The sequence below is a fragment of the Aotus nancymaae genome, unplaced genomic scaffold (assembly GCF_030222135.1).
Source record: "Aotus nancymaae isolate 86718 unplaced genomic scaffold, 86718_ANA_hifiasm-v0.15.2.pri h1tg000014l, whole genome shotgun sequence".
Classification (NCBI taxonomy): domain Eukaryota; kingdom Metazoa; phylum Chordata; class Mammalia; order Primates; family Aotidae; genus Aotus; species Aotus nancymaae.
The window spans coordinates 47,292,357-47,311,246 of NW_026988425.1; the positions used below are offsets into that span (position 1 = coordinate 47,292,357).

Sequence of the window (18,890 nt, forward strand, 5' to 3'; positions counted from 1 at the left end):
GCACCGCGCAGCCCCTAGGCACTGTGGTTTAGGGCTGGTGCCCTCGGCGCCCGCTGCCAGGAGCCAGGGGCTGCCGAGGGCTGCGGCGGGGCTGGGTCCTCCCGGGGACTGGGGCATCTCCTGCGGGCTGGCAACAGGCTGTGGGGGTGGGGTGTCGGAGGTGCCCACCCGTCCCGTCCATGGCAGGAAAGCCTGCCAGGGCGCCATCCCCATTCCCACCGCTTCCAGGCTGTCGGGGCTGGGCCGCTGTACCGGAGCCAAGGTGCAGGGCCCCGGGCGTGGACTAGCGGAGGTGCAGCCCGCGGGGCCGCAGGGCCGGGTGGGGCGGGGCGCGGCCGGGGCAGATCCGGTGTTTGCAGAATCGGGAGGGGCGGGCCGGGGCGGGCCCTCCGCGCTGCCGGAGCTGCCCAGCAACTTTTCCTTGCTCTCACCGGTCGGGGGAGAGAAGCCCTCCCGACAGCTTCTAGAGTGTGCGGGCTCTCCTATCCTTCCGCCAAGGGTATCCTCCGCAAACCCAGAGCAGCTACGGTCCCCGGGCAGACCCGGGATGGGGCCAGGACGGACAGGGGCCGCGCCGCTGGGGCTGCGGCTGGTGTTAGCGCTCAGTCAAGGTAAGTGAGGAGTTCGCTCCGCTGCGGCTGCAGGAGGGACTCGCACGGGTCCTGGGGGCGCGCGGGAGGGATTGGGAGCAAGCTCCGTGAGTGTCCCCTCGGATTCCACGTGGACTCGGGCCCCCAGCCATCAAGAGCTGCTTGGAAAGAGATACTTCTTACTCCCCTTCGTGCTCTCCCAGTCCTTGCGTCCCCATTAGGCGTGTCTCGCCCTGTCAAGCACCCTCCAAAGTCATCTCAGTGAATGCTTTGGTTTTAGGTATACACACACACACACACACACACACACACTCAGGCATGGACAGTGTGGGGATCTGCGGGTGCCCTGGAGCCCGCGGATCCTGCAGCCCAACTTCCCCTGGCTGGGACAGGTGCTGCGCCTGCCAGGGACCAGGGGAAACTGAAATCCAGTGCTGACGGCGGCCTACAGCTCCCCAGCACAGTGCTTTGCAGAAGGCTCTGAGCCCCAAAATGCTTATTTTTCAACCCAAGGATGTGAATAATGCCTCTGTTTCTTACTTGAGGACGAAACGCTGTGTTTCTTCCCAGGGGGATCTTGGAATAATACTTAAATACTTGGCAGAGGGGAATTCTTCCTTCCCTTCTGCCTTCCTCTTATTGTTGTGTCGACTATTCGACGAATGTAAACTTAGCCAGGAAAAGTTCTTTCCATTTGTGGATCCTAGATGCCATAATGAGAGAATAAGCCGAGCAGCGGCTCTAACTGTAGTGCTGTGGCGGTGGGACCCGCCCACCTCCTGAACTCTTTTACACTACGAGGAGGAAATAGGGCTGCGGTGGGGAGATTTTGTGGGACTGTCGCGCACACGTGAGTACTTTTTTTCTGACCATTAGGCAGAACTAGAGTGTGCTCAAATTTAAGAACGTTAGTTTACTTGGAGGGAGGAGTCACATTTGTTGTAGTTTGAACAGTGATCAAAACAAAACAAAAAAAGTCTCTGATTTTAAAGTGTGTGTGTGTGTGTGTGTTCTTTTTTTACAAAGGAGGTAAATGTTTCCTAAGCTGTCCTCCTTTGAGACTGGCATTGAGCCACTAGCTATTCTTTATTGTGGAGAAATGAATCCTAGTCTACGTCAACCTGGTGGCATTTTCTCCAGGTCAGAGATAAGAGAGAAATAGCACCACTGTCTCCAGCCCCAGCAGAGAATGGGCATCTTAGGTTTTCTGTCTCACCTGTATTGGGTGCTTCATAGATACTTTCCCCGGGAACGACAAGAGTGGTTTTGAGGGGCCACCAACTCTAATCTAGGGGTTTCAGGTAAAGTTGTACTTGACATTGAAAATGAGCTAATAGAAATATAAACCCAAGCTTTTCATCTCTCTGTAATTAAAAGAAGCTATTGAAACATATTAAACAACAGTATTAAAAGAAGCTATGGAAACATAACGTCATTTATCTTTGAAGTGTTGAGGCTTGTTCTTTAAACAGCAGTGAGCAACGCTTTAGTGGAATGTAGTGCTGCAAGGCATGAAGTCAGGAACAGAGACTTAACCTGGCATTAATAAGGACTCATCAGGGCAAGCAAGCAGAGATGATCTAAAATAACATCTGCAAAAGTTTTGTGTGTTTATTCCCTCCTCCTGCTCCAGTCATTTGTATACTCAAGGAACAGGTTTTCTCTTAATTTAAGATTATCGTAAGAAAACTCTGTCATCTGTGATATCACTTGAGGTTCCCGGAGAAGCAGCATCATTTTCTGATACCGTGAGTATCCCAGGTTAACATGCATAAGTGAAATCTCTAGCTCAGCAGTATCTAAAATTTTGTATGGCATTACCCTATCTATATAAAATCTCTCCTTCACTATCACTACTCACACATCTAAGTATTTTAAAATTATATGCATATACAATTGCATAATATTAACATATATAAAGGTTCAAATTTATAAGTTATGTGTGTGACAGAGCTTAATTATGATTATCTTAAATGAAGAGAAAACCTGTTCCTTGAGTATATAATTGTATATACATAATATACGTGCATATACGTGTTAAATAAAACGCATGTGTGTTTAGACATCTGGCCTCCTCTCCAGCGTGCATGAAAACCACTTTAGAAACATATCACCTTCAAATCTCATTTTAACAGTTACATTCAATTTGCTTTCCAGAAACCTTTTCACAGGTACTTAAGAAACTGTACTCATAGTTCAGTCCCATATTTATCACATTTCATTGCTCATTTTTAAGGACTTAATATCATGGAAATGGTAAATGGGCGGTTTGAGGATGAAAAAGAGAGAACATCAGAGGCCTAGGTAATCTATGAACTAAATATAGGCCCTTGGAAGAAAGCACGTGTAATTTTAAAATGAAATATTTTCTTTAGTGTGTTCACAGGCCAAGGATAGTCCTTCCAGCCAGGTTCTAGATCACATCCTTCTTACCAGCCCCAAAACCCTGCCCCAGCACTCAGCCCTCTTCAGTGCACATCTTCAGATTCTCTCCCTCGTGTAACTTCCCCTCAGTCTGTAAATGTTCTAATTTTTCTCACTGTAAAAAAGTATTTCTTTCAATATTTAATTTCCTCCTAAAACACCCTGCACTTCAGGCCCCTGTTCTCTTCCTGGTCTTCTCCTTTCCTCTCCTTTTCTCCTTTCCTCCCTTCCTCTCCTTCACAGGCTCTTTTCTTGTTGGCGTTTGCAGAGTTTCATCCTGAATCCTCCTCTTCATTGTACAGAGTGTCTCTGGGCCCATTCCTTGCACAGGTCACTATCTCCAGCCAGACTGGCTTTCTGAGTTCCAGATCAGTATTTCCATCAGCCACCAAATTTCTCCAGCTACATAGTCTGTAAGTAAGCCAGATTCAACATTTCTGAAACTGAATTTAGTTAGTGTCTTCCAAAATTTTCTCCTCTATTGGCTACCATTGTTTAATGGCAGTATAATTATCACACAAACACAAAAGCCAGGAATTTGTCCCATGTTTTGAACCTCACAGCTACTCTCCAAGTTCTTTTGGTTCTCCTCCCTTCATGCAGCTCCTGCCACCCAGTTCAGTCCCTCATCTTCTGTGTGTATGTAACTTTTAAACAGGGTTTTCTTTTATTTCTTATCCCTCCAACCTATTCTCTACATTCTCACCAGTGATATCTTTCTAAGACACTTATATGTATCCAATTACCACTTTGTTTCACATGTTAGTGGCTCCTCAGCTCATGGAGGATAAAATGCAAATTTCTCGGCATGTCATAAAAAGGTACATTCTACCTATCTAATCTTTTCTTTACTGTACCCTTTCCTGAACACAAATACACATTCACGCACACACGCCACACACGTGCCCACACATGTAAACACTCTAAAGCTGTCCATATACACCATTCTTTGTTATGACTACATCTGATTATACCATGTTTAGTGTGAAAATATTTTCCAAATACTCCCTTTGCCTTCATTGCATTGTTGCTTTTGCCCCTTTTCGATCGTCTTCTAGCATTATCCAAAGCTAAAAGAGACAATCCCAAGCAAAATTATAAAGTAGAGAAGTTTTACATTTGCAACAAAAAGGAAAGCTTGAGTAGCCTACCTTTGCTGGGTCCCACCCTAAACCACCTCTCTGCTCTCATCCTCAACCCCTTAATGGCCTTAGGCCGCCCTCTGACAAAGTAACTTCTCTCCCCTATGGCTTAGCTATACCTGCCCAACCTCAGCTAAGCCTTGCTCTCTTCATACTAGCTCCTGAGCCACTATTCGACTTAAATTTATGGACTAGGGTTCAGGATTTAGTATTTACAATGACTCACATCTTTCTGATGTGCAGTCTGGTTTGGAAGTGGTTGCTTAAATATCATCACTGCCTCCCCCACTTTCCTAAAATTAAAATTCCGGTGTTACCCATACCACCATGTGGGATGACTACCAAGACAGGTAGATTTCAACACCGAGAGTCCTCATCTGTGAGCGGCTGTGTCAGTTAAATGAATTCTTTCCAAAGTGGATGATGACAGCTCCCTGTCTTCATGTGCTGACAGCCCTGGAGATATTGAAAGGGAGAAGCTTGTTAATGTAAAGAGATGAGCTTCTCATGATGGAATTTTAGATATTCAGCAAAATGAAGACACATGTTCAGTCCGTGAGCATAAAGGTAAGAATTTCAGGAAGAATGGGGAAAATATTTGAGGCCAAAGGTGTCCAGGTATCACGTAAATTCTATCATTAAAGCCACAAGTTTTATTTATTTATTTATTTTTATTTATTTATTTTTTTGAGATGGAGTTTTGCTCTTGTTGCCCAGGCTGGAGTGCAAAGGCATGATCTCGGCTCACTACAACCTCCGCCTCCAGGGTTCAAACAATTCTCCTGCCTCAGCCTCCTGAGTAGCTGGGATTACAGACACGTGCCACCATACCCGGCTAATTTTTTGTATTTTTAGTAGAGATGGGGTTTCACCATCTTGGCCAGGCTGGTCTCAAACTCTTGATTTCAGGTAATCTGCCCACATCAGCCTCCCAAAGTACTGGGATTATAGGCGTGAGCCATCACGCCTGGCCTAAAGCCACAAGTTTTAGTCTTGACTGACTACCAACCCTGCTCAGCTTGGGATATTACTAAAAGATTTAGCACAGCATGAAAGAAGAGAAACCATAGAAGATTGTCACTCTGACTGGCAAGTGAAAGAAATGGAAGGCGGGTGGGGTTATTTTTTTCCAGTTGTTACCAGTGATTCACCAGGAGAACATACAGAAGAATGGCTCTCTACAGGGGAGAATCCTGGTATTGCAAATCATGAGACAATAGACTGTGTATGACAGTGATTCCCATGCCCCTTCATGTGATCCATAGAGGCTTTATTGATTTGGCTACAGTGAATTTCATAAGACTAACATTTGATCATATTCTTATAAGGTATCTACTTTATGTAACGCTGTGTGTTAGGTTCGAGGTGGAATCGGGGAAAACTTGAAACATGGTCAAGAGGGGTTGGAGTTTATTTGGAAACAAATGCAAAGATGGGGAAAAGAAATGATCTCAGCCCTGAAGCATACTTAACCAATTTCAGCCCTATACCATCCTCCTTTCTAGCAGAAGTCCATTCATTAAGTTACCATCCTCTGCATAGCTAAAAATTGAGGTGAGACTGACAGGTGATTAGACTGGTCCCATGCATCTGGTGTGTGTCTGATTTAGCCATGGTCACATAATGGAAGATTGGCCAATGAGATCTGCTGGGTGACTTACAGGAAAGGAATTTTCATTCCTAACAGAGATATTTGTTAAAGAAAATACTGTCAGGTTTATATGTGAAGTTTGGAGCAACTATAGCCATCTTGCAACTGTGATTCTAATGCCAACTAGCTTAAGGATAAAGCCAGTATATTGTTAGCTTCGTGGAAAGAAATGGACTTTGATGTTGTCTTTGAACTTCTGAATTATTGGAATTTAAGACTATAGTATGTCTTGGTGTCTTTAAAATTTTCATATAATTTAAAACTTGGTTATGTCATTTTCTATAACTTAAGACCTGTAACATAAATTTCTATAACGTGATAGATGTCATGTGTTCACAATTGGTGAGTGGTACAGATAACATGTTGAATTCAGAGGTTGGAGGGATATCATTATGATGCATTGAAGTGTTGAGCCTCCTGAGATGTCTTTCTGCCATGAAGAACCTCAGAGATCCTGGAGTACAGTTTCTCTCTTTTAAAATGGATGTAAGTGATACTAGAAAAGAAACATAACTAGCAATAGGACTCATCTCCTAGTTCCTGGGGCAGATGTTTAGGTTCTTGAATAGGATACTGCTGCACTGAAAGCAGATGGTCATTATGCCCAGAATGTGGTATTCAAGTTGTTCCCAGAGAGTGAAAGCTGAGTTGCAACCACCAGACTTTGAAGGGGCTTGTGAATCATGATATAGACCAAGGGTTTTATCCTGAGGACAATAGAAAGGTCTTGAAGGACCTTGAACAGGGGGCTGACATGATCAGATGAGGAGAGTGCATTGGTTGGAGGCCAGGTGGAAGGCACCAAGACTATTTAGGGAAAAATATGTTTAGTTTTAGTTTAGGAGACCAGTTGTGAGATGATGGTAAAAACTCAGATAGTGGCAGTAGAGAAAGAGAGTGGAGACTTTATTGGAAAGGCATTAAAGAAGAAGAATGAACAGGATTTAATGACTGATTTACTATGAGGTGGAGAAGCGGGAGAAGACAAGGCTGATGCTTAGGTTTCTGTTATGGACAAGTCAGTTAATGTGTCATTCTCTGAGATAAGCAGTGCTGAAGGAGAGCAAGTTGGAGGAAAAAGATGATCAGTTCAGGTCAACAGATTGAGTTTGAGACCTCTAGATGTACACCTGGGTGCACGTGTCTAGTTAACAAATAGTTATATGTAGTGGTGTTAGGAATAGGCAGGAAAGTAAGATGGGGATAGAGATTTAGGAGTCATTGGCACCTAGAGAGTAATTGAAGACATGACATTAACAAGATGAGTCAGGCAAAGAAACTAGAAGGTGGCTTCGGCCATGACTCAAGGAACTGTTTTAGAGGGTCAGGTGAGGAAGAGGAGGTGTGAAGGGAGAGAATAGGAACAGCCGGAGCAGTAGAAAGACAACTGGAAAGAATGGGGTAGCACAGAAGTATTTGGAGAAGGAGGAGGTGGTGAATAGGGTTGACTTTTTCACAGAAGTCAAGCAAGTCTGTCAGTCTTAAAGGGCAGTCTCCATGGAGTGCAAAAAAGAGAAATCAGAACAGAGTGTAGTGAGAAGTAAATGGAAGATGAGGAAACTTAGAGAGTGTCAGAAAGTTTCGTATGATAGTAAGAGGGAGGGGAGAGTAGCAAGAGAGGTAAGATGGGAGCAGCTGCCTTTAAACAAACATGGGAAAGGCTTGCATCAAAATTATTATAAGGAGATTTTTTATTTCTGTTACTTACGGTGCTGCATGGTATACTCGTTATGTTTTAAAATTGCATTGAGGTATCTGTATGTGGCAGAGACCCATTGTACAAAAAAAACTGAGGGAACGGGAGGAGCTTTGATAACTATACAAAGGATATTATCAGAGACAAAGGAGAGGAAGAAAGTTAGATGTCCAGCACCAGTAACAGCTCTGGCAGAAAGGAGCCCCTGATTAAGGGCTAGGGGTGATCATGGGAAGGTAGGCAAAGTAGGCTCTAGGCTATGAAATAGAGAGGATATTCACTGATCAGAGAAAGGTGAAGTTGATCCAGGTACGCAATGAGGGAAGAAAGCAGAGGTATGGAGAAAGGTATTTCCCATCCTCCAGCTGCTTAGATTGATGAGCCCATTTTACACATTTTGCTTTCAAAGATACTTTTCACACTAATGTAGTTATGATTAATAAGCTGTTTTTCAGGCATGTAATATATAACATATCAATTCCAGTGGTAGAATTAGTATTAGTGCTTTAGTCAGATTTCTGAAAAAACAAACATGTTCTTTTAGAAATATAGATTTATGTCTCTCCAGTTAAGCTTTCAATTCCTTATTTCTATCTAGTTTAATAAAGATCCCCAAAATAATCTTTTTAGAAATAATTGTCTCATATATCACAGAGAAATAGTGTTGGTTCTGAAAGATTTTGCTAGTAAAATGTGAAAGCTTTTTGTCCTGTACCTTAGTGTTGTTTTCAAAGCATTTTAAAACATTTTCATTGAATCATAAATTAGAAAAGAAGTTGATGTCTATTCATAATTTTGTTAGGCATAATTAAAGTGCTTATATCCAAGTGTTTTATCTAGTCTATGCCTGCTAACTCTTGAACATGTACTTTACATTTTATAACCAGTATAAACTTGAACTGCATATTTGGCTAATGTTTTCAGCTCCAGAGACTGTTGGGACAGTTAATGATTTTCAAATGTATTTTACTTCCTTTGAGAGACTTGTCTGTTCTGTTGCCCAAATAGGTAACAGAAACTTTGCAATTCTGTCAGCAAAGATTCCTGCATTATTATCCTGTTCTGAAAAGGTGACTGCAATTCTTCCATTTATTAGTTTAAAGTGTCTAGAGACAGTTTTTGCAACAGAAGCCACACAACTCCCAATCACTGAAAGGCTTTCTGTATAAAAATGAGGTTAATGTTTAAACAGAGCAGTGGAAATAAAAGAGCGTTCCAAAAAAAAAAAAAAAATGGAAATAAAAGAGTCACTGTATTGTCAGCGTAAGAGATTACTTCATTGTGTTTTGAAAGGCATGAGCAAAGCTATTGCACCGATGGACGCCTTGAACATTGGCAGTTGTCATTCTCCCGGATTCATTTGAAGGTGGCCTTTGTTTGTCTTTGTGCAGGCCTGATCTCATTTCCATGGATACCATGTAGAAATGCAGACTGAACACAAGCTGGCTTCGGGTCAGTTCAGTCAGACAGCTCTATTCCAGATTGTTTACCAGTTGTCTTCGGGTCCTTTAACCAATAGCTTCTTGGATGCTTGTTAGAATAGAGACCCCAAACCATCCTGGATTTTGTAACCTCTTCTAAACCATACTGTGAATGTTGGTGCATAAAAATAGATATTCCAAATAATTGACTTAGTTTTCTATGTACTTATCAACATTGTTCCCTGGGTGGTGGAGGGGAGGAAAAACTTAGTCCTGGAAATTAGAGCAGTTTTATGTGATCTTTATTATTCTTTCAGGATAAAAATGTAATGAATAACCCTAATGAAAAAATCTAATGCCACATTGAAAAATGATTAAAAATTTGTGCAAGAAATGCCATTATTATTATACAGTATTTAGTTTTTGCCCTCCAAATAATCAGCCTTTAATATATTAGTGTCATTTTATAGTTTTGTTTTTTTTTTTTTTTTTTTTTTTTTTTGCTGTGGTTCAAGTGAGCTATCACCTTAGCTCTTTTTAAAAGTGAAGTCCCAGACCAAGTGTGATGGCTCATGCCTGTAATCCCCGCACTTTGGGAGGCCAAGGCGGCTCGCCTCAGCCTGGGAGGTTGAGGTCAGGAGTTGGCCAACATGGTGAATCCCCGTTTCTACTAAAAATACAAAAAAATTAGCCAGGCATGGTGGCAAGTACCTGTAATCCCAGCTACTCAAGAGGCTGAGGCAGGAGAGTTGCTTGAACCTGGAAGGTGGAGTTTGCAGTGAGCTGAGATGTACATTGCACTTCAGCCTGGGTGACAAAGCCAGACTCTGTCTCAAAAAAAAAAAAAAGAAAAGAAAAGAAAAGAAAAAAAAGTGAAGTCCCATAAGTTCCTGCCTTTGTCCATGTCCTCTCTTTCTGGAATACTCTTTAGCCCCAACCTCCATTCTGTGCATTGCTTAAATCTTAATTTCACTGAGGTTCATGCACCCTGAGAAGCCTAGCAATCCTCTCATCCAGTTTAGGTATCACTCTTCACTTGGACCCTTCCACAGCAGTGTCGCATTCTATTTCAATAACCCATTCAGAACTCAGCTATAGCTCCTACACACTGCAAGCTGAGAAGACAGGTCCAGATCATCTTCACTTGTATCAAGGGTTCTTGGCACTATTTTATTCAATGACTGATGAATCTATGAGCCATGTATGACAACTACAGTAACAGGATTAAAGACATTCTGAATGAAGGCTAAGCTGAAAAATTTCTACTTCTTTCCAATCAGTATATGCAAAAATAATTCTATTTGTAAGTGTATCTAAATTTGCTAAAATATTCCTTTATTTGACAAATTTCTTTTCACTTCTTTGACAGAATTTGTTTGCTTTTAAAATGTTTTTCCTTTTTCATGACATGTCTAACTAGGATAGCTCTGTTGACAAATAACAAGATTAATGAAAGTATTGGGACAGTACAGATAACATTTTTCCCCCAAATCGTTTTCTGTTCTTATAAATCAGCACCATAATTTACCTTCAGCTTGGCTGTGTCTCCCACTGAATACATCCTTTAAGATTACCTTCTGTCCTATTTATCATTGTATTCCCAGAGCCTAACACATAGTAAGCACTCAGAAAAGTATTTAAAAAAAGAAAAAAAAAATTCAAATACAGTAAATTTTAAAACCTTTGTTTATTGTAAAATGTAACATACATGTAAACAAATGCATTAAAAATAAATGTACAACTTTTTAAGACTTGAGTTTCATTTTACTCTACTTAGAATTGTAATTTTGTTTGTTGCTATTTCACGGATGCTGGCAGAAGACATGAAACTTCTGGGTCAGAGACAAAAGTCTTTACTACTCATTGCACAGCAAGCAACTTGATCAGCATATTTGTGCTAGTACCCTTTGCCTTCCAAGACACAGAGGGGCAACACAGAGGCCCATGTAGATGCCTGAACAAGCAGTAGGTTGCGTTACAGAAAAGGAACACTGAGCTTGGTGAATTTGCTGTTTTGTAGCAAGTCAGAAAGTCTGTTCTTTGTCCCACAGGGAGATGTTACCTCATTCTTCAAAGCTGCTCACTGCAAAAACAATCCTGAGAAATACCATGGTAAAGAGTCATCAGGGTCTTGCATCTCAGGCATACTCAGTAGATATATAGGTGTGTGAGATATCCATGGAAGCGTGTCTTACAGCTTAACACATTATTTTTTAAAATGTTGTGTAACCACAACTCAGGTCGAAAAAATAAATAAAAATAAAATATTTCAAGGATCCCAGAAGTCCTCTACATGTTCTTTCCCAATCACAAATCCTTGTAATTTCCTTGCTTTCATTTATACTCCTACTAGTTAAATATATAGCTACATTCAAGGGTTTAATTTTGCTATATTTTAAGTATACACACAAATACAGTTATACAATACATATTATTTTATTTTTGACTTTTTTAACATTGTGTTTGTCAGATTAATCTGTATGTTGCACGTAAATATAGTTCTTTCATTTTCACCACTGCAGAGTAAATAGTATAGTATTTTTATCACACAGTTCTCCTTTGTCACTAGATTGCTAAGAGATATTTTAAAGTTAGAATTGAGTAGTAACTTTTATAAATATTTTTCTGCATCTATTGATGATCACATAAATTTTTCTTCTTTAATCTATTAATGTGGAAAATTATATTGATTGATATTCAAATATGATGACAACCTGATATTTGTGGTATAAACCCAGGTTGATCAACATGTTCTTTTTATAGGTTGCTGGATTTTGCCTAGAAATTTTGTATTCATGTTCATGAGTGTGATTATTCTATAATTTTTTGTTTCTTACTCTTTCTAATATATTGTCCCTCCATATGTCTGCCTACATTTCATTCTGGTTAGTTTCTTTTACCCTATATTACTATTCACTAATTTTTGTTTCAACAATGTCTATTCTGGAGTTAAAACATTTATTGAGTTCTTAATGTTGGTTATTATATTTTTCAGTTTATGAGTGTCTATTTGGTTCTTTTCTAAATTTCTTTGCTAAAATGTTTAAGTTGAGCTTGTTCCCTTCACAACTTTTATAAAGTTAGTGCTGGTTCTCATTTATATTGCCTTCATTCCTCCGGTGCCTGCTTATCTTAGCTAGACATTATATTAGAAAAAATTATTTGACAAAAGAGTTTGAGGCTTGGGATCATATTTTTCTATAGAAAGCGTTAAGTATTTTTTAGATGAAGTCCAGCTCTGTTCCCCAAGCTGAGTGCAGTGATGCAGTCTTGGTTCACTGCAACCTCTGACTCTTGGATTCAAGCAATTCTCCTGCCTCAGCCTCCTGAGTAGCTGGAAATATAGGCACGAACCATCAGGCCTGGCTAATTTTTGTATTTTAGTAGAGACAAGGTTTCATCATGTTGGCCAGGGTGGTCTTGAACTCCAGACCCCAAGTGATCCACCTACCTCAGCCTCCCAAAGTGCTGGGGATTACAGGTGCGAGCCACCATGCCTAGCAAGAAAGCATTTTCATTTGCTTCTATTGAGACAACACCCTAGAAGCTTTTCAGTGGCAGTGTGATGACCAGTGAGGTTTATCTGAGGCGTGATTTTTACTAATTGGAGCAATACCTTGGAGGTACTAGAATTCCCCATCAGTTTCATACAATTTTAGGGCTTGATATTTTTTAAGTTACCCAGACAATCCATTCAAGGGCTGCTTTACTGATGGTTCACATGTCATCTAAGGAGCAGTGGTTTTGAGCATAAACTCTATTCCTGGTATGCTTTATCAGATACCCTGCTTTTGACAGGTCTTGGATTTCACTTTTCACATCATTTTTAGGATTGGCGAATCCCTTTCCTCACTGTCCTCTAGCAAGACAAAAAGTGACTCAACTCCCCAACAGTTTGGGAAGCCAAGGCAAGAGGATTTCTTGAGGCCAGGAATTTGAACCCAGACTGACCAATATAGTGAGACTCTGTTTCTACAAAAGAAAATTTTTAAAAATTAGCCAGGAACGATGAAGCATGCCTGTAGTCCTGGCTACACCAGAGGCTGAGGCAAGAGGATCATTTGAGCCTGAGAGGTCAAGGCTGCAGTAAGCCTGGGTGACACAGCAAGGCCCTTTCTAAAAAAAAAAAAAAAAAAAAAAACTATTTAACTGCCTGCCTGAGTCATTTCTCTGAACTTCTTTATTCACCCCATCTTCTTAGCAATTTGATGGTTTAGAAGACATCTTAAGTATCTTTTTTTATATTTCTTCCAGATTTTTCAGTGATCTTCAGTGGGAGAGTTGGTTAAAATAACCAAGTCCTTTATTGCCAGAGGAGAGAATCTAGAGTAGTGTTTTAGAGCCCACTTTAAAAAATATATTGATTTTTGATTTTCCGAATTTCCCTCATACTATTTATTGATGAGGCATTTTCACTGAGAAAAGTAGATTTTTTTCAAAATTGACTAAAACTATATTTATTATTGGTTGGTATTCTAAAAATTTAATTTTATAGTAGAAAATATTTTTAGCTAATAAATTCAACTCACTTTTTAATATATATCTGTATATTTGCTTGTATTATTTACTCCCTTTTCTTTAAATGTGAAGTAAATGTGTCCAGTGAAATACTAAACTTGATTAATAATTTTATTTTATAGATATTTCTCTATAAAGCTGAATATTTAAATATCTTTTTAAATATCTTTGCAGAAAAATGACACATACTGAAATACTCAACAGAAAAAAATTTATGTTTATTTCTTTTGATATTTACGTGTGATTACATGAATATAATCCTTACATAGATATACTCACTATTTACATGCAGATAAATACTGCACTTTTTTCACTTAATATATTTTGTACATACGTTTCCATGTGAGTTTTATATTTATAGCTTTAATGCATCCTTCCATGCCTTGGTTAACTATTGTCCCATTGTTGGATATTTAGGTTGTTTCCTGTGGGATATTTTGCCCCCCATTGTAAATAATGTAGCTATAAACATCATTGTGCAAGAAATTTTTTCTTTTCTTTTTACGTTTGGATCATTTCCAGAAGGGGCATTACTGTGTCGAAGAGTGGGTGTACTTTTTAGCTCTTGTTGCAGGTGGAACAGTGTAGCCATCTGTAATGGGGGAGTTTACCGATTTCACCAACATTAAATTTTCATTTTGATGGATATAAAGTGGTGTTCCATATTTATTCCCATTCTTTTTATTCATGAGGGTGCATTTTTTCAAGTTACAATTTAAAAATGCCTTCTGACAAAATATTTTTAGATTTTTAGATTAGGGTATTCTAGAATTTTGACCTAGAAGAAACCTCAAGATATCGTTTAGTTCAGCGTCCTGCTTTATTCTTATGATAACCAGCTTTGAAATGACTAAAGCCCAGGACTCTAACCTGGACAGAACACTCCAGCCAGTATACTGTCCATCATTTTAAGCTACCCATTGGGTCTCCCTCTCAAAATCTCTTTGACAAACTGCCCTTTGTCTTTTATTCCCCACAGGGGCTGATTACAATCCATTTTGACTTGAGGAATGGCAATCTTCTAGTTAAGATTTCCACACTTCCATGGGTCAGAACCCTTTAAGGGAGAGGGAAGACATTCTGTTTGCCAGAGCACTTGACTGTGAGTAACTGAATGTATAGATTGTTCTGGTTATCCCTTGACATGTAACCAGTTACCCTAAAATTTAGTGACATAAAACTACAACCTCATGTATTATCTTTCCTGGTGTCTTGGGTCGGGGCTTTGAGAATGGCCCGGCTGGGCAGTCTCACTCGAAGTCTCTCACATACTGTCAGAGGGAGGCAGCTCTCTCTCTTCCTGTGATATCCTCAAGCCTCTCCACGTGGCACCCTCTGAGTAAGCTGACTTCTTGCATGGTGAGTAGGGCACCAAAGGAAACCATCCCAAAAGAAACTGGCAGAATGGATGGACTTTCCCGACCTTGACTCAGAAATCACACAATTGCATCTATTCATCAAAGCAATCACAAAGTCTCACCTAGATTCAGGTGGAGGAGACTTAGATTCCACCACTGGATGGGAAGTGTCAAAAAAATTCCCCGACACATTTTTAAACAAAATAGTAGCTTAATGAACTTAATAGTGCTCACAAGACCATTCATTATTTATTTTTATTTTTGAGACAGGGTCTCACAATGTTTGCCTGAGCTGGTCTTGAACTCCTAGGCTCAAGCGATCTGCCCTCCTCAGCCTCCCAAAGTGCTGGGATTAAAAGCTTTTGAGAGACAAAGCAAGACCCCATTTGTTGCTTAGACCAATGTTTGGGCATAGATATTACTGACAATCGGGGCCAGATAATTTTTTGTTTTTGAAGTAGCAGGGTAGGGTGGGGTATCTGGTCTGTGCATTGCAGGTTACTGATCAGCAGCCCTGGCTTCCACCCACTAAACGTTAATAGCAATACACTATTCCAGCTGCCGCAGAGTGACAACCAAAAATATTCCCAGACATTATTAAATGTCCTCTGAGGGATAAAATTGCATCCAGTTGAGCACCGCTGCACGAAACAAACATGTATTAAGCACATTTCACGTTCATGGCAACATAAAGAGAATTCCTTCTCTGAAAAGTAAGTTAAATGCCATCATTTTTCTGGGTGACAGAAAACAAGTCACAGGAAAACAATTCCCTACCTTGTTAGGTCAAGGGGAGGATCAAATGGGATTGTAAATGAAAAAATATTTTGCAGATTGTAAAAGCATATGTAACATTAAAAAAAAGATCAGTACGCTTGGTATGCATCCATTTTTATCATCATTTGTTTATTTAAGGGACCTTCTTAAGGGACTTTTATGGAGTGCCTATCGTATACCCACAGAGTGTCAGACCTGGGGAACTGGAGGATTGAGGCAGCCAGCCCCCTTCCAGAAGCTCTTCTTTCCATTTCTAATGTCACCTGTACAGGAGAATAGTAGCACCTAGATCCTTGGTGAATGTAAAGTTTGACACTTAAAGCAAGGACTTTTTAAGAAAATTGCTTTTTTAATAAAAGCAAGGGGAAATGTTATGCCACTACCTTCCAAAAGCAGTTGTAGGGGTCCTTTTGTGCTTTTGGCTTTTCTTCTAACATTTTAAGGGCTGAGCCATAAGCCAAAGATTACAGAGCTTAAAACTTTACACAGTGTATAGTTATTTCCAAGGGCCTACAACTTCTAAGTTTAGTTGGTTTGTTTTTTGGGGGGAGGGGGCTTTCCAGTTGCATTACTGTCCTTTCAACATGAAGACAATGCTTTTGTAAAATGAGATTTCCTGTGGTGATGTATGTGTTCAAAAGATCCAATGTGACCTATGACCATTTCCCGTTGCCATACACACTCTGAGTAATGATTAGAAATACTTCAGAGTTTGGAGTCTATTTGCTTAGGTTCAGAGTCAGGGTCTGAGTAACCCCACTTCCTGTTTGTGTGACTTCCTGGAGGGTCCATGGACAGATAATATTTTCTTGGCTTTTGTGGTGTGCTTCTTGTGTGCCTCAGCAAAAAGCAGCAACATGTCATCCTCCTACCCATTAGACAGCAGTTTTCAGAAGCTTAAATAGAAATTTGCTCAGGATATACTTTTTATGTTAGAGATGAAAGTGGGGGGTGGGCACGGTGGCTCACGCCTATAATCCTAGCATTTTGGGAGGCTGAGGCAAGCAGATCACTTGAGGTCAAAAGTTTGAGACCAGCCTGGCCAATGTGGTGAAACCTCGTCTCTACTAAAAATACAAAAACTAGCCAGGCATGGTGGTGGGCACCTGTAATGCCAACTACTTTCCTAGCTAAGGCGGTCACCTGTAATGCCAGCGATTCTCCTGACTGAGGCAGGAGAATCGCTTGAACCCGGGAGGCGGAGGTTGTAGTGAGCCAAGATCACACCATTGCACTCCAGCCTGGGCGACAGAGCAAGACTCTGCCTAAAAAAAAAAAAAGAGAGAGAGATGAAAGTGTGATAATAAATTGGTATGCCTTATAAAATTTCTCAAGAAGTGTGCCCCCTCAGTAGTGCATAATGATTCTCATCGTAAAAACAAAAACAGTCTAAGTATTTACTATTTGTTAGACACTGGGTCTAGAGTTTTATATGCATTGTCTGACCGCAATGAGGTAAACATACACATCATATCTATTTTGCAGATGGGAAAGCAATGGCTTATACAAAATAAGGAACTTGCTCAAGGTCACAGAACTATTCAAACCTCAGAGGCCAAGCTCTTAGGCACTATGATACACTGTTGGCTTTGCTCAGTAAATGGACCTTTCAGTTTAAAAAATGCTGTACATCACAAACTAACACAGAAACAGAAAACCAAACACCACCTGTTCTCACTCATAAGTGGAAGCTGAACAATGAGGACACATGGACACTGGGAGGGAAACAACACACACTGGGGCCTGTCAGAGGGGGCGGGAGAAGGGAGAGCATCAGGATAAATAGCTAATGCATGCAGGGCCTAATACCTAGCTGATGGATAGATAGGTGCAGCAAACCACCATGACACACATTTACCTAGGTAACAAACATTCTGGACATGTGTCCCAGAGCTTAAAATAAAATTTAAAAAGAAAAGTTACAATTGTGAAATTTAAAAAAAAAAAATGCTTTACATCTATTAGTAGTATTTGCATACTTCTGGCATGCCATCACCCCATAATATAGTCAGTCTTCTTTTTAGGGTTCTCCTATAGCTAGATTTTTGAAAAAAGTTAAATGTTCTGTCAAATTCTAAATAGAAAATACAGTGTGTTTGTTTGCATGAACATATGTATGTATATATATGCATATATTTTTAAAATTAATCTATCTTTTAATTCATTGATGTATATACCTGCGCAGTAGCCTGCATTCCAGCATTTTCCTTTGAATCAGTCTAGAACTCTGAGGATTTATTAGTTACTTAACCTGGTCTTTATTAATCTCCTATTATATGCGTAACTTATTGTTAGGTGGAAAGGTGAAGCAATCAGTGTTTATTCAGTAATCATTATTGAACCACGACCATGTGCAAGGCATTATTCTAAGTACTGGGGAATATATCAGTGAACAAAACAGACACAGCCCCTCTCTGCCAGGGTCAAAGGCAGATTTATCATAAAACAAGTGAAGCTGAGGGTTCAGGGGCCCTCCCTGTGCACTTCCCTTCCTGTGTTTTCACAGTGCCAGATATTTTCATTCAACGTGCAAGAAGTTAAAGTCACCATCTCTTTTGTATCCCAACACAACGTATTTCAACAACAAGAACATCAAAAACAAATTCATTATTCGACTTCATCGATTCAGAGTTTCTGGATTAATCACTGTAAAACAAAACGTGAGGTTTGTTTTACAAACCTCCTATGTTCGAAATGCTGTAGCTCCTATGCAAACTTACAGTCCTAAACATGTGCATGGCATTACAAATACGGAGATGTGAAAGTGAAAGGAACTTCTCCTAACTACGAGTAATGATAATTTAAAAAATTCAATTTAGCATGCTAGAAGAAAAAAATGAATTCTATTATTCTCTTTAGAGAATAAGACTTAATAAAACTGCTGTCACGTGAAGAGGTGATCAAAAGCTCTAGAGCCCCAAACTAGGAAAAAACGTGTTACGTAAGTGTGTCAGGCAATCAGTTAGATTTCCAGGAAGTACACTACAATAAGAGCTGCAAATGGTATCAAAGGAGTTGGAAGAAAGGTGGGTACAGGCTGGAATGGTTAGAAAAGATCCTAATCAAAAGTTTGTAGAGAAATGACCTGTGAACAGGGATATAATAAAAGAAATACTAACTTCAGTTATGTCTGTTTTCTCCATACATTGCCTCAAGATATGTGAGACGTATCCTGCTAATGAGCAAGTGAGATGACAGGCACTGACTTGTACAAAATATGCTATTTTGAGAGAGAGAAAGAAGGGGAGAGAGAAAGAAAGAGAGAAAATCTATCCTTTCACATAGAAGAAATTTAGGAAGAAGTGGAGAAGTA

General features: G+C 40.1%; 1 protein-coding gene across 2 annotated transcripts in view; it reads left to right on the forward strand.

The window, feature by feature from the left end:
* The first annotated feature begins 478 nt into the window (after positions 1-478).
* Positions 479-18,890, forward strand: part of ITGA2 (integrin subunit alpha 2) — a 109,410-nt gene continuing 90,998 nt past the window's right edge. Inside the window, exons 1-2 of one of the 2 annotated variants that reach the window (XM_064375969.1) lie at positions 583-611; positions 14,422-14,544. In XM_064375969.1, the coding sequence (XP_064232039.1) occupies positions 14,487-14,544 (58 nt within the window). In that variant the 5' untranslated portion in view covers positions 583-611; positions 14,422-14,486. Of the gene's footprint in view, positions 612-14,421; positions 14,545-18,890 lie in introns of both variants that reach the window. The other variant, XM_064375968.1, reaches the window with a different exon arrangement.